General features: G+C 37.4%; 1 protein-coding gene across 3 annotated transcripts in view; it reads left to right on the forward strand.

Moving 5' to 3' along the window:
- Positions 1–6,283: 6,283 nt before the first annotated feature.
- ift88 (intraflagellar transport 88) overlaps positions 6,284–16,890 on the forward strand; it is a 47,776-nt gene continuing 37,169 nt past the window's right edge. For 2 of the 3 annotated variants that reach the window (XM_003219248.4, XM_008107989.3), the window contains exons 1-10: positions 6,284–6,453; positions 9,615–9,710; positions 10,138–10,200; positions 10,988–11,044; positions 11,813–11,866; positions 13,537–13,600; positions 13,680–13,749; positions 14,588–14,678; positions 15,599–15,703; positions 16,174–16,276. In XM_003219248.4, coding sequence (XP_003219296.1) covers positions 9,621–9,710; positions 10,138–10,200; positions 10,988–11,044; positions 11,813–11,866; positions 13,537–13,600; positions 13,680–13,749; positions 14,588–14,678; positions 15,599–15,703; positions 16,174–16,276 — 697 coding nt within the window. In that variant the 5' untranslated portion in view covers positions 6,284–6,453; positions 9,615–9,620. The remainder of the gene's footprint in view (positions 6,454–9,614; positions 9,711–10,137; positions 10,201–10,987; positions 11,045–11,812; positions 11,867–13,536; positions 13,601–13,679; positions 13,750–14,587; positions 14,679–15,598; positions 15,704–16,173; positions 16,277–16,890) is intronic. The other variant, XM_008107988.3, reaches the window with a different exon arrangement.

Genomic DNA, 16,890 nt, shown 5'->3' on the forward strand with positions numbered 1-16,890 from the left:
ATGAAGATTATACAGCACTTGTGGCTCTAAGATTGGGAACAGATTAAAGGACATTCTATCCATAAGCCTTGTATCTAAACTCAAACCCCACTCTCCTGACAAAACAGAACAAAGTGCAGCCTTCCAGGTGTTCCTGCATCCCAACTCCAATCAGCTCTAGTCATGATGTCTAATGATGAGGAATACGGGAGTTGCAGTCCAGCATCTGGAGGGCCACATAGAAGGACATAGCAGGCCAACACATGGAATAGATCAGACCAACTACCAGGTTTCTGATTACTAACCTGAATATGCATTCATATTTTCAATGCCAGCAAAAATCATTTAAAAAGTAACAACTCCTCCAATTTGTGTCTTTATTTAGGGAAATCTAAATTCTTTGGGTATATTCACTAAAGTTTAAAGTTGTTCCCATTACCTCTTCATAAAATTACATTTGGTTCTCAAACACTAACAAGGAATAATCCAAAATGTATGGGGAATGAGAAAAGAGGTCCCGCAAAAATTCCAGTTCATCATCTATTTTATTAGACCATGAAGATATATCATGAATATGTTGCCAAAATGTGATGTCTTTAGCTTAGGTATAGGCAAACTTTGGCTCTCCAGGTGTTTTGGACTTCAACTCCCACAATCCCTACAGCCTACCAGCTGTTAGGAATTGTTATTGAAGTCCAAAACACCTGGAGGGCCTAAGTTTGCCCATGCCTGCGGCGTGTTTAGCTCATTGAGAAAATGGTGAGAATGGAATAATTTACACACCTTACCATTACAAGTAGATGCTGTCATTATGACTAATAATTCTTCCACACTAGTTTAGCCAGTGAACTATTTCACATCAGAGGCAGTGTTAATTGTACTCTTGCTGCGTAAGGTATCAGGTTCAGTTCCTGGAATAACCAGTTACAAAATTTCAGGTAGCAGCTCTGAGAAATTACCTGTGACTGATATCTTGAAGAACTATTGAGCATTTGACACATCTGGTCTAAAGGGATCACTCAGGACAAGGCAAACCTTTAAGCCCTGTGTCCACACTTATCAGTGATAGCAGCCTGAATTGTCAACAGTCAAGGTTCAGAGTTTTCAACATTTTTTATGGCCCTTGTAGAGTTACAAACTCGAAGACTGTTTTCAGGAGGAATAATGACAGACTGGGGGGAAATCAGGACAAGGAGAAAAATATAGCTGCTATGGGAAGTAGTGTGCTGACAAGGCTTTTAAAATGGGAGTGTCATTTGAGAAAGATGCAAGTTGTGCTATATATTGACATAACATGAGAAACACTAAGTAACAGCATTTTGTTTTCAGTTACAGTACTAAAGTAAGCACTCATCTCATAAATGTCCTCTTAATTGACAGATCCAATGTCCTCTTAATTGAACTATGGACTGAACTGCCAATTTTCATTTCAGGTCATACATAGTAACAAGTTATTAAAAATCTCTTGTACAAAATTCCTTCAAACAGTAACATTTGTTAATCTTACAAGAATATTAAGCTATGTATACATAAGTTGCTTTGAGCCTATATCATCCCCCCTCTTCAGATACATCCTTAGTTCAAAAAGCAAAGTTCAGTTAGAACTATTTTTCTTGTTCAGTATTATTGATCTATATTTTCTCGCATCACTGCTATTTGGGGGGAAAGTCTTTGAAAGATCACAGAGAGCCCCGTGGCTCTCTTAAGTCTTAGTAATGTATTCTAACATAAACCATTTATAAACAACAGATCACTTCATCAAATGTGATAGAATGTTAGCTGGTAGCATAAATTCATTAGTCATATTGATAACAGACTCCAAGATAAAGGTGAAAATCTTACATACAATATTAAATGTAGTAGCATTAGCTTATCAACTTAAAACCAAATTAATTCCCTGGAAGGGGATTGTAGTAGTAGTAGTAGTAATAATATATTTCTTGATCGCCCTCTCTCCCAAAAGGGACTCATTACTGGTGCAATGATGCAGTGAGGTTGGGACTAGTTATTCTGTCCTATCAGGAAAAAAAGACTGTTCTTATACTGATTACACAGTAAAAGTGTGTTTCAGTAGAAAGAGTATACAAACAAATCTTACATTGACAGAAAAAGGCAAAGGAGAAAGTGACACCTGCAGATTTTCTATGCTAACGTTTACCCTGATAGCTGAGAGAAAGACGCCTGCCATCGACAAGACTGCTGTGGGCTATAGGCATTTTGCCACAAATTATAAGCATTATTGCTTTTCTTTCCTTTTTCACTTATTCACATTGTCAGAAAAATGCTGCATTCAAAGGAGATATTAAACATTTGTTTTTATGTTCACATTTTGTGGGTCAGTGTACTGTTGTATTTCAACAGTTTTGAGAATTGTTTCAATGATGCTTTTTTCAAAATAAAGGTTGCATACACACACACACACACACACACATACATACATATAGTACAAGCAGTCCCTAAGTTACAAACAAGATAAGTTCAGTAGGTTTGTTCTTAAGTTGAATTTGCATGTAAGTCAGAACTAGTACATTTTAAAATTGTAACTCCAGACATAGGAGAGGGTTAACACTCCTGTGGAGTTTGTTTTGCTGTCTGTGCCCATTTAGTAGATTTCACCTAACTTTCTGTCCCTGTGATAATTGGATTTTTAAAAAATTTGGCTTGTTGTGGAAACAAGGATTGATAATACAGCTTCAGTTATCATTATTATCAGTAATTCAGTTATCATTCCCCCATGATAACTCTTTTAGGAATGGATTTCCCTTCCTAGGAATAGATTTCTTTCAGTTCTTGTTGTCTCACCCCTGTCTCACCCACTATTCACTTTTATCCAAAACATTATGTACGAGTCATTTGTAAATCAGGTAATTTTAACTCAAGGGCTGCCTATATATGCAATAATCTTTATTCAGAGATTTGCATGCCTTTCCTTTTCTCAAGTTCTTCTGTTTGACATGCGGCATTGTCATATATCAATAATTTCCAAAATGTTTTCCACATGAGGACTGACAATGTGCCATATAATATACATCTAATTAAATAACTAATCACTCCTATGAGTGCAAGACTGAGCCACTCTTTTAGCCTTCTTTCCTTTGTGGCGAAGCCATTCTTCCTCCTCTCCTACAGAACAGTCTGGTTGGAGTCTGAAATTTTCCATGCAGATGTGGGAGAGGTGCTTGACTGCAGAAGAGAATTTGCATAATTTAATTCTTAATTTTACTTGCTTTCCTCATTAGTACACTCCATAAATGAACTCAAAAGAAACACGGCATGGAGAATGGGCTCATTACCAGAAAGGTTAAGAGTAGGAGTAAATCTCAGTTTAAAATCAAGAGGGCTCATCTAGAAAAGGTATCGAGATTCATTATCAGAATCTCCAGCATCAAAACAAAGTACTCATAGAGGTTGATTTGAATGAGTCAAGCCGGGTTTTTAACTCATGCCACTTTCACATAGTTGTATAAAATCTCACATTCTCTGCTTTAAACTGGGTTATATGACAGTGTGGAATCAGATAACTCAGTTCAAAGCAGACTATTTGCCTTGATATTCTGGGTTATATGGCTGTGTGAAGGGGCCCTGAAAGTCAATTATTTCCCCTGCACAGTCTTTCTTATAGTAGTATTCACAGGACAAAAAATCAGGAAAGAGGATTTAGGGGAGAGTATATAATATCACTTTCCCAAATACAGCTTCTTTTAACTGAGAACCTGGTTATCCTGTAGTACAGCAACGTATGCCACCTGAAGGCACACATTTTTCTGAATGAAACTTGAAAAGGCTGTTTGTGTGTATGTTTAAAAGCTGCACTACCAGTTATTAGAAATTACTGCACTCATCTTCTGTTGGCTTTTGTTGTTATTATGCATACTTTTTAATTATATGCAGAACCAAAGCCCAATAAAAGAATTGGTGAAGGATGAGAACCAACTAGTTTTTTAAAAGAAAGTACAGTAGAAGTAAACCAAAACAGGATTCTAGTATAGAAAATATATATATATATATTAAAATAGGAAAAATGTAACTCTTACTCCACACAGTGGCTAAAAATGAAGCACTAGTTTACATCCGTCTTATTATTAATGTGTAACTTAGTAATTGCTTCTTAATACTGTTCAAGAATATTTAACCCATTACATATGATTGACTTATGTTCAGAAAAGTGGTTTCAATTAAGGCTGAACTTGTGTGATGATAGGAGCAGATGTTATTATTAACAGCTGAATATGAAGGAAGAGACTCTTTGCTTGAAAATTCCTAAACAATTCTGAGCAAGATATCATATTCCTACAATTCCTTCCTATCTCTTAAGCAGTTATAGAACATCAAGGAATATAAGCATCTGTTGGTCCTCCAGGTGTTTTGGACTTCAATTCCCACAATTCCTAACAGCCTACCAGTTGTTGGGAATTGTGGAAGTTGAAGTCCAAAACACCAGGAGGGCCAGTTTGCCCATGCCCGATCTACACTCATATACCTAGTACAAGAAGACTGACTGTACTTAGAAAAAGCTAGTAATTTACCACAATTCTATGGTAGCATAAAGCTTCATGTGAAGGTCAACTACTCACTAAATGAATCTTTCCAGGACAACCAACACTATTCACTTCTATCCAAAACAAGTTTCTAAAGATCTAAAATCACAAAAAACGCAATGGAAGGTGAGAAATCTGCTCATTTCTTACTTTTTAAAGAGTCGCTAACCAGGATAAATGTACAGGTAGAGCATCCTTTATCTGGAATTTCGAAATCTTGAAACACTGTGCTCCAAAACCATGGGTGCCTGAGATAGTGTAAACTTTGTTTCATACGCAAAATTATATGAAATTACCTTCAAGTTATTTATGTATACCAAACAAATGAATATTGTATGTGGACTTTGGTCCCATCTACAAGCTATGTCATTTGGTACATATATGCAAGTGCTTGTATTTTAAAAAATGCCCAAAACTAAAATAAATAACACCTCTAGTATTTTCCCCCCACATTTTGGATAAAGGATAGACAACCTGGGGGGCATCTACACTGGAATCAATGGAATCATGGAAGTTGCGAGTTTCATGAGAACCAACCCTTTGGCAGATAAGGTTAAAGGCCTTGTAAAACTACAACTCCCATGGGTTGCTGAGAGTTTTCCAGGCTGTATGGCCATGTTCTAGAAGCATTCTCTCCTGACGTTTTGCCCACATCTATGGCAGGCATCCTCAGAAGATGTGAGGTCTGTTGGAAACTTAGCAAGTGCGGTTTATATATCTATGGAATAATGCCCAGGGTGGGAGAAATCACTCTTGTCTGTTAGAGGCAGGTGCGAATGTTGCAACTGGCCAGCTTGATTAGCATCAAATAGTCTCGCAGCTTCAAAAGCTGCCTGGGGGAATCCATTGTTGGAAGGTGTTAGCTGGCCCTGATTGTTTCTTGTCCAGAATCCTTTGCTTGAAGTTGTTAGCTGGCCCTGATTGTTTCTTGTCTGGAATTCCCATTTTCTGAGTGTTGTTCTTTATTTACTGCCATGATTTTAGAGGTTTTTTTAAAATACTGGTAGCCAGATTTTGTTCATTTTCACGGTTTCCTCCTTTCTGTTGAAATCCACATGCTTGTGGATTTCAATGGCTTCCCTGTGTAGTCTGGCATGGTGGTTGTTAGAATGGTCCAGCATTCCTGTGTTCTCCAATAGGTTGTGTCTAGATTGACTCATCAAGGGCTCTGCTATAGCTGACTTCTCTGGTTGAGTTAGCCTGCAGTGCCTTTCATGTTCCTTGATTCGTGTTTGGGCACTGCTGCATTTGGTGGTTCCTATGTAGACTTGTCCATAGCTGCATGGTATACGGTAGACTCCTGCAAAGGTGAGAGGATTGATACCTCTTGTCCTTTGCTGAACGTAGCATTTGTTGGATTTTCTTAGTGGGTCTGTAGATGGTTTGTAGATGGTGTTTCTTCATCAGCTTGCTTATGCGGTCAGTGGTTCCTTTGATGTATGGTAAGAACACTTTCCCTCTGGGTGGATCTTTGGCTTTACTCTCGTGGCTTGTTCTTGGCCTTGCAACTCTTCTGATGTCTGTGGTGGCCTGTATACCTAATAGTATACTTTTCCCCCTTTCCCCTATGTAACACTAAACTCTACTTTCGAAGCCAAAGTTCTCGAACAGCTTCACTCATCCACCTGCCTTTCCAATCGCTGCATTCTGGCTTCCAGTTAAAAACCGGACGTGATGAAAAGCTATGGGCAAGTCAAAAGAGAAACTGCCTTCGCCCAGTGATACTACGCATGCGCAGATTTCCTCCTCTCCTTCCTCGGCGTTTCTGTTACTTAGCAACTCGAAGAGGTGCATTGTGGGCATAAGGGAGTAGGCCTCGCTGTTGGCGGCGGGGAAGAGAAGTCTCAGCCGAAGGGAAGTTTATCTTTTTCGGATACCGAAGGAGATACGTTAAAGCGATAAATTGGAAACAACTAGGATATCGGGGGAATTCCCAGTATGTTCATTGCTGTTGTTGTCTTCTCTCTATGTGTAGTTTTTTTTAAAAAGTATACCCTTTAGGTCAGGCATGGGCAAACTCGGGCCCTCTTGTTGTTTTGGACTTCAAGTCTCATAATTCCTAACAGCCTCAGGCCCTTTCCTTTCCCCCCTCAGCCGCTTAAGCCTGAGGCTATTAGGAATTGTGAGAGTTGAAGTCCAAAACAAGAGGGCCCGAGTTTCCCATACCTTCTTCAGATGGTGTTTCTTAATTACTTGATTTTTGGTCTCTAGTAATAATCTATCTAAAGTCAAAATATGTATGTATTTATTTATATTAGTTGGTTGGTTGGTTTGCATCACAAAGGCTTCTACATGCCTTGATGAATCTGGACCAAACACATATCTGGAAAGAACTAAAAAGGAGGGAGGGAAGGAAGAGAAAGGAAAGGTGGGAAAGTATGAGGGGAGGGGAGGAAAGAAAAGAAAGAGAAAAGAAGGGAAGGGAGGAGAGAAAGAAAAAAAGAAGGAAGGAAAGGGGGAATGTATGTGGGAAAACAAGAGAAGAAAAAAAGAAGAGAGAGAGGGAGAAATTGTATGAAGGAAACCAAGGAAGGAAGCAATGAGGAAAGCAAACTTCGACCCTCTAGGTGCTTTGGCCTTCAACTCCCACAATACCAAACCTGGAGGGCTGAAGTTTGCCCATGCCTGGTATAATGGAATATTAACATTAGGATGGCTTATTGACCCTGAAATACAACACTGCCTGAGCTCTCCAAGTGCAGCATTCTTTCAAATGAAGCAGAAGGTGTTTGAGGATTGGGACATCCGTAGGGATACCAAGGTGCTTGTTTATAAAGCTATTGTCCTCCCAACCCTGTTATATGCTTGTGAAACATGGACTGTTTACAGACATTACACTCAACTCCTAGAACAATTCCATCAGTGTTGCCTCCAAAAAATCCTGCAAATCTCTTGGAAATACTTGAGGACAAATGTCAGCGTGCTGGAAGAAGAAAAGACCACTAGCATTGAAGTGATGCTCCTACGCCATCAACTCCGCTGGACTGGCCACGTTATCCGAATGCCCAATCACCGTCTCCCAAAGCAGTTATTCAACTCTCAACTCAAGAATGGAAAACGCATTGTTGGTGAACAGGAAAGAGATTTAAAGTTGGGCTTAAAGCTAACCTTAAAAACAGTGGCATAGACACTAAAAACTGTGAAGCCCTGGCCCTTGACTGCTCTAGCTGGAGATCAGCTGTGACCAACAGTGCTGTGGAATTCAAAGAGGCATGAATGGAGGGTGAAAGGGAGAAATGTGCCAAGAGGAAGGCATGTCAAGCCAACCTTGACTGTGACCAGCTTCCACCTGGAAACCAATGTCCTCACTGTGGAACAACACGCGGGTCAAGAATATGGCTCCACAGTCACCTACGTATCCACTGCCAAGACACTACACTTAGAAGGCCATCATACTCAGACAATGAGGGATTGCTTAAGTAAGTAAGGCTCGTGTCATTGTATCCCCCATTTCTATGTACGCTTGTGAAAGCTGGACAATGAAGAAAGTTGCTAGGAAAAAATCCAACTCATTTGGAATGTGCTGGAGGAGAGTTCTGTCGATTCTGTGGGCTGCTAAAATGACAAGCGAGTCCTAGAGCAAATTGAGCCTGAACTCTCCTTAGATGCCAAGATGGCTAAACAGACTGACACACTTTGAATATATAATAAAATAATAAAACTTTGTTTGTATCCCAACCTATCTCCTCTTGAGGACTCAGGGCAGTTCACAATTTCTTTATTTCTTTATTTGCTATATTTATATCCCGCTCTAACTCATCTCAAGGGGGACTCAGAGCGGCTTAGAATTTGGCAAAATTCAATGCCATAATATACATACAAAAAACTATACATAACTAAAATCAATAGACATATAAAATACGAATTAAAACCATTAAAATATTATACATATAAACATCATAAACCAAACTGAACATTGCACAAAAAACAAAACAATGGCAAATATTCAATGCCGTAAAGTGCAATCAAAAGGAAAAAAAATATTAGATATAAATATCAAGCAATAATGAAACATTACAACAAACAAGCATAACTAAAATTAAGTCATAACTAATAAACATTTAGAGACAAGACTTAAAATTGGGACTAATAAAAAATTAAACATAGAATTTAAAGACCAGCGTGATAAGCCATTTCATTGAACATGTCATGAGAAGATATGACTTACTAGAAGAGGCAATAATGCTAAGGAAGGTAGAAGGCAGTAAGAAAAGAGGAAGACTACATTCCAGATAAACTCAATCAAGATGCCACTGTTCTGAATTTGCAAGAATTTAGTAGGGCTGTTAGAGTGATCTGGAGGTCTCTCATTTGTAGGGTTGCCAAAAAATTAAAGTGGACACGACAGCAGCAAACAGCAACAGAAAAATGTTTGGACATAATCTCTCTTTCCCCATCAAAGAGATGCTCAACTCATTCCTTGTTGATTTGCAGTGGACGGACAAAGACAGCAACCTGAACGTATAGAACTGATAGTGCTGACTATGGGTTTATAGAGACAGAGGGAGATTTGAATGCAATAACTGCTCTACAGCTTCATGTGGCACTTACACAGCTGTGGCCTGGCGCACATGTCTTTACAGTTATTGCTCCATATTTGCCATTTGACTTTTACAAATTTTTATTATTCACAGATTTGATTAAAATTATATTTCTGGGAGTCTTTGTGTCCTTCAGTATGGCTGTCAATACTAGAGATTTCTAGAGAAAACACCTCTTTAGGAATCACTCTGTCCTCCAATGCAATTCTGTGCTCAGCTTCCATGTGAAATTGACCATCAAGTCTTGTTGGAAAATAGACATCTTTTGAGAGGTAGAAAGATAGCAATTTCTTTGAGTTTTTTCACTTTTACCGAGGTCTTGTGCCCTTAATTGCACTGAATGTGATGGGTTGACTGTTTAGCTGTTCATGAAATTGTGAAGTTTGTCAAAGTAAAATTTATAAGCTTGTGAATTAGGCAGTTAATCATAATCATAAGGACAAAGGATATGTTTATTTTTCAAGATGACCAATCAATAAATTTCAATTTTGAATCGATAAACATTTACTGATGGTAGAAATCGAAAGTCAGCACTTTAACATTCAGTGTTTCTTAGGCTACAATGATGAAAAACGTCCACCTGGCTCCTGAAGCAGATGAAGATGATCTTTATTCTGGATACAATGACTATAACCCTACCTTTGACACAGAGGTAAAAAACGTTGATTTCTCATTTGTGATAAATAATCATTATAGATGTCTTAAACCCATTATAGGTATATGTGGTTTCATTTTTCCACATCGAACAAAATATGTCCTCTCTAGGCATTTTCTAGGTCCTTGAGCAGGACTATGTCCTTGGGCCAGAAATCCTTAATTCCAATAGGATCCACGTTGTCCATTGTTTCACCTATTGATGCAAAGTCTGGGACTCCTGTGAATATAGAGGCCTTAGTTAACTGGAACTATAAATGTGCAGGATAGTTTGCATCATTGTAAAAAAATAGGGCTTCTGAGAGAGAATTCTTATAGAAAAACACAAATGTAGCATTTTTAAAAAGCAGTGAATGGTACCTACACAGGGAGAATTCCATTACTCCATTATTATTTGCTGATTTTGCTTTGTTGTGTTGTCTTAGGATCTAGAAAATGACCCAGCTTTTCAACAGGCTGTGAAAACTAGTCATGGTAGAAGACCTCCAGTAAGTAAATACTAAGCATCACAATTTTTAAAAATATACATATATGTGATGTTCACTTGTGTCCAGTAGGTTTTGTTTAGAAAACATCCATAGAACAGTAACTGCAGAATGGGCTAATAAGTTACTGAATGTATATATGTTAGCAAATGATAGCAATTCAAGGAAGATGTGTACAAGGGCAGTGAAAAACATACCTATATAACTGCATGATTAAGTAACTGCCCATCTTGCCTATCATGCTAATACTGACTAGTAGCAGTTTTCAAGAGAACATTTTTCCAGATCTATTACGTGAGACCCTTTAACCTGAGATTTTGTGGGTCATATCTGTGGCGTCTCACATTCACACCTCATTATCTCTTGCTAAATTACAGTTACTGTTGGTTTCTATACTTTTGGTAATATGATAGTTCTTTTAGTCTCCTTGTTTAGTACTAGAACTTGGACAATGGGTCAGATTACTGGAGGTTCTAGAAATTATAATGCAAAAAAACCCCTTGTAAATATCAATCATATCTCTTACCAATTGGAGTGTTCTCCTTTTTGGTCAGTAGGAGGCAGTCTTGACTTAATTCAATAGAATGACTTGATACTGCTTATTCTTGTCAGTAATTATGTGTTATGCTTAAGACAGGGTTGTATTTTGTTAGCAATAATGTGAAAATGCCATTTTGTACATCGGTGTATAGCTTCTCATAATTTTCTGTAATAATTATATGAAATCAATTTTGTGGACTAAAAGATTTTCTGATAATTCTGAATTAAATCTAAATTCATGTTTTACAAGTTTACAGCCAAAGTTCCAGGTACATCTAGTTCAAGAACTTTAGCTACAGGATATGGGGTAAGTATTTATTTATTTTTAATTTACATTTATGGAGCTCTCTTTTCTTGGGCTCAGCATTTCAGCCAGTGAGCCCTAAATGTTAATCTTTCATGAAGTGTGCTTTATATATCACTGAATAGAAAAGGTGCTTTCAGAGACAAGTGAAATACTGTAGCAATGTGGTTTGGAGGCACATTACACATACCTATAAGGATAAATCTATTTGGGGGCATTTCCCTTTCCACAATTCCTTTTTGCTGCTATTCATCAGTTACTTTACTATTTCTAATGTGTAGCTAGTATTATTAATGCAATGTGAAATTTTTAAAAAAACTATTGGGCTGGTGATATAAATAAGCGTAGAGCATAGGCTAAAGAATGCAAGCTGGGACAAAATTGGGCAACATTGAGAAAAGGAAGGGTTAAATAACCGAGCTGCTATTTCTGAGGCAGAAAAAGGAAGGATATGATCTGAGCAGTTGTCCTTCTTAGAGAATATGTTTTATGGTTACTCACATTTAGTTTACCACTGGTAAAAATGGGCATATTCCTCACTGCCCTAATTTGGAATTATTTGTCCATGAAGCAAGTTAAGAAATACAATGTCTATAGAGTTCCTGTATTTACCTCTGTGGATGTTGCAATAATATAGGAGTTTGCAGTTGATATTAGCATAGTGTCCACGATGATGTTAGAAGAGTGATTCCCAGGCTTCATCCTTGTTCTTCTCTTAGAAAGAGAGAATAGAGTGATTATTGACTTTGAATGTTTTCAACATTGTTATAGTCAAAGACAACACTCTCTTCATCCATTGGCAGACCAGTGACAGCAGCAGTACAGGTAGTTATCGTACAATTATTTATTGCTCATAAACATCCATTATCATGCACTGTAATATACAGAACAAGTATAGATAACAGTGGCATAGAGTTTTATCTTAAAATCAAGAAATGAAACACAACTGGAATATGTGGGTGAGTTATGAAGCATTCAACTTTGGCGTTTAATAATAATTTCTTAGTAAAAGCATAATTGTGTTTTCTCCTTTGCAGTGAAAATACATGTAACAGTTAAAAACTGAAAAAGTAAAGCTATATTCTGCATATGTTTTCACATCCAAGTCAGTGAGGCCTACTTTATGTGGAGGATTTCTCTTTGAAACCTAATTATATACTGAGGGTACATTCCACTGGCCTGCAGTTTGCTCATACATAGGAGTAACTACTAAAACTTCGTAGGGAAAATATGTTATTTTCTTATTCTTTTCTTTTCCATATGCTGAAAATATATGCATTTAAAAAAATAGACACTTAGACTCAATCCATAGCACATTCAATTGTTATAGTCAGCCAGGGTGTGTTTCTGACATAAGAAGATGTCCCTGACTAGGGCTGATTAGATCATTGCATCGCATCACCTGCAGTCCAGCATTGCCACTTTTTCTTATTAATTCAAGAGAGAACTTATTTGTTTTGGGTCCAACATCTTTCTTTCCCGCATCTTCACTGCCCTCTGCATATCTCGATACCACCCAAAAACCAGTTGAGAAGGACTACTCAGGGCATATCTGCAACTGGCCATTTAATGCGTCTTGGAGTCAGCTTCAAACTATGGTGGCTATGCAATGTATGGTGCAAAAGCATGCTGTAAGGTGCTTTAAACACTTTAAAATGAGATAAAGTCAGTGGGAATTTCAAAATAAAGCTCGTAATGTGCATCAGCATAATGTGCATCAGTGTAAAACACATTGCATGGCGAAAGTGACTGCTGAATGCAAATTATTAACCAAAGTTCTCCATTGATGTGCATGTGCTCATTACTGTGGAGGGGAAAAATATTCACTCTGGCTGTCAAGCCAGGGATATTGCTGATTCTAGAAGTAGCCCCTGTGGTTTGTGTGATAGTCCTCTAGTCCTTGAACTGGTTTCAGTTTTACCAGTCTAATCATCCAAACACCAAAACTGCTGTCTTTATCGCTTTAAAACTGACCTAAGTGGTTAGTGTAGATTTGCCTTCAGACTTCCAGAGCAGGTTTGTCAGGTGCATAGGAAACTAGTGGGGAGGGAGATTTCCCCCTTCCTCATTTTACTGGCAAAAGCAATACTAAAAGCAGATATTTTCCGTTGCACTCCAGCAATAATTACATGTTTTCAGTATGTTATATTGTATATAAACTTGATCAGCTTCAAGTATGGTAAATACTACAATGTTTGCTACAGAGAATATAACAAGAGTAAGTGTATTAAGTGTATTATAGAATAATCCTAGGGATATTTATTTAGAAGTAGAAATATTTATTTTCAGTAGACCTTCTAAATGTGTATAGGATTACAGCCCTAATAAAATGTACCACAAATGTATTATACAGCATCAATAAAGAATCTCAGTTCAGTATAATAGAATTTAGTTTATGGCTCCATTCTATCAGTTACCATCAGCACTGTGCTATGTTGAGACTCTTTTTCTTCATGATTACTAGAAAAAAAAACCACCTTCATTTATTCCTTCAGGATGGAGTTGCTCGACCTATGACAGCAGTTCAGGCAGCAGGTTACACAAAAGCATCTTCAAGAGGTATATACTCCCACAAAATGATTGGCTTTGACTGGAAAATACTATAACACAATTCTTAGTCTAGTTTATTAATCTGTAGGTGCTGTATTTGATCCTCTTGGACAAGCTAGGGGACCAGCTCCTCCTCTAGAAACAAAAAATGAAGATAGGTATGTAAAATTGGGGTTTTTTTCAGTTATAGTTTTTAGATTCTTCTTTTAATCAGTAATATTTTATCAAGGTGTCATCACTTATGCTGGGAATTGGTATGCTACCTTTTACTGTGCAAATGTGTACCCAGAGAAGTTTGGGAAGCCACCTTGTTTTACTGAGGTTGAAAGCAACATTAATTTTATTTTCTGTCAAATCTCTGGGCAAATTTTCTGGGCAAATCTCAAAGAAAGCCAGTGCAGTGTAGTAGCTTGAGCATTGGATGAAGACTCTGGGCATCCGGGTTTGAGTCCTTGCTCAGCCATGGAAACTTGCTGGGTGACCTTGGACTCAGCCTCAGAGAAAGGGAGGCAAACCTTGTCTGAAGAAATCTTGCTAAATCTCAGGGAGAGATTGTAGCAAATGTAAAAGCTGTTAAGAGTTACAACATCTGTGATTCAGAGTCTAGGAAAGATCATGTTTCAAACTATGACATCTACAATTCCCCAATATCCATTGTGTACATTTTATTACGTTATTTTATGGATTACTATGTTATCTGGAATATAAAATGAAAATGTGAAATATAAATGTTAAAGCCAATAAAACTAAAGTCTGCAAAATATTTTGGACTACAGATTTCCTGCTAAGTATGTGCTATTTTATATTTTAGCTGTGATTTTTATATGTATTCTTCTTTTGTTAATGTATCTAGGATATGCTTTTATTGTGCCTTTTGTAAGTCACACATTGAGTGCATCAAAAAAAAAGATTTAAAGCAGCTAGCAAGAGGGAGGATTTTTGTTGCTGGTATAGATTTGTCTTTGTAGATAATTATTTTGTGTTTCTGACCTATAGTCCAGAAGGAAAAATTAAACAATTGGAGAAAAAAGTAAACGAGTTAGTTGAAGAAAGCTCTATTGCTCATAGCTGTGGAGACTTAAAACTGGTAAGTCACAGATTTTAATAAACATTTTAGCTTCATGATATAGAACAGAACTCTGTTTTCATAACTTTCAAATGTTCAGCTTACTTTGTCTGCAGAACGTTAAGCAGAAAACATGGCCAGCCCAAATAATCCCTTGAATCATAAGCATTCTGTATTTCATCACATGCAGATGTATCTCCTATGTGAATCAGCCCATTTGTTTGTTAATACATTGGCATAAAAAATAATTCGAAGTGTTGAAGACAGTATTGACCACTTTGCCAAATGTTGATTCTACATACAAGGGTTCTATGTAAGCTGCAGTACTGTGGGAGTCTTTAAAAATAAATTGAAAGTTAAATTTGTGGTTGAGAATCCAGCTTGCTATGAATACTTTGTGTTCCTTCTTACACAACAACAATACCTTACCCTGTTCCCTTGTCGAGTACTACTTGTAGTTTCTATTTAAGAACTCAAGAATATTGTTTTGCTAGATGTCCAGTACTGGAAGCAGACTTATTTATGCTTGGTGTTCCCTACAATTTATAAAACCTAAATTAGCATTACCCAATCCTGGACATTTGGGGGCACGTTAAGGACGCTAATTGGGCAGAGGAGGAAAAGGTGGAACATGACACGTAGCTTTTAAAGTCCAAGTCATAATTTGCTTGCCTGTATGTTTACTTTTGAATTTCCCAATGTTTTTGTAGTGATATACTATAGTATCTTCTAACTACACATTTGGAGGAAGAGCGCCATTGAATTCATATGGAAACTAAAATGAAATCTCTGCCCCTTAATTGAGCTCCAGTTTTGCAGATATATTCTCTTGTATTTCTTCCTCTACAGATTTTCTGTATCTGTTCTGTAGAAATAAGTTTTTGTTTCAAGCAGTATGTTCTGAAAGAGGCAAGACTGAACTATAATTTCTCTTCTTTAAGGCTCTTGAGAAGGCAAAAGATGCTGGAAGAAAAGAAAGAGCATTAGTGAGGCAGCGTGAACAGACAATGTCTCCTGCTAACATCAATCTAGACCTTACTTACACTGTAAGTATTTATTCATTTATTTATTTGGTTCAGAATTATTTTCAGACCTGAGCAACTGTCAAATATTCACAGATCCCTTCTGCTGCTGTTTTGTGTGTATCATTTCATGTCTTCCTGGGTGGAAACTCCCATGTCAATTGAAGCAATTTGTTTTTATACCCAGCTATGACTGCATTTTATGAATTTTAATGTTTTACATTGTAAGTATGTATGTGTGCGGTTGTAATTCTGTGGTTTTTATAGCTTCAGATTTATGTATTATCTATATTGCTGTATTTTGTTGGCTGCCCTGAGTCCCTTTGGGGAGATGGTGGCGGGGTAGAAATAAAATTTACATATATATGTGTGTGTGTGTGTGTGTGTGTGTATGTATGTATCCTGCTGTTTAGTGTAATTCTCAAAATGAAAAATAAAATAAAATCAAGTTTTAAAATCATATGGTAAAAATATTCTCGATTCTTTTATTTTAGGTGCTTTTCAATTTGGCTAGCCAGTATTCTGCTAATGAAATGTATGCAGAAGCACTAAATACCTATCAGGTCATAGTGAAAAACAAGATGTTTGTTAATGGAGGTAAGTGATACTCACAAGACCTACCCTTGCTAATGAATTAATGAATACATCCCAAGAAACAGTAACTCTTCATCAGTATCTTAAGCTGTGATGAATTGTACCTGCTCCAATAATACAGTTCCTGTTTGTTGCAATAGCAACTGATATAAACTCTAACTTCTTTCTCAAATATGTAAACACGTTAAGGCCTTAAAGAACTCTGGTTCATGTGCACCATGTCCCAACCAATCGACATTCCTCTAGATGGAAATGTCTTCCTAAGCCCAGATTGTTCTGAAGTTTGTTTGCTCTGAGCCCAATGTCTCAGCTCTGGGAGCAATTAGGTTATGATACTGAATTTAGGGCAAACCTGAGTCAATGTTACTCTGCATCAAATGTTTAGTTTTTCATCCAGTAGGGGGGACAAAGGAAGAGTGCGTGCCACTCATAGATTTGGAGTCGGGAGAGACCAAGTGTCCAACCAGTCCAATCTAAATACCCCTTTGCAGGAACACACAATCAGTTACTCCTAAAAGATGGCTGCCCAGACTCTATTTAAAAACTCCCAAAGACGACTCTACAACACTTCAAGGCAATTTATTCCACTGTCAAAGAGCTCTACTGATCTTTCTAAT

Source organism: Anolis carolinensis, chromosome 3 (assembly GCF_035594765.1).
Source record: "Anolis carolinensis isolate JA03-04 chromosome 3, rAnoCar3.1.pri, whole genome shotgun sequence".
Classification (NCBI taxonomy): Eukaryota; Metazoa; Chordata; class Lepidosauria; order Squamata; family Dactyloidae; genus Anolis; species Anolis carolinensis.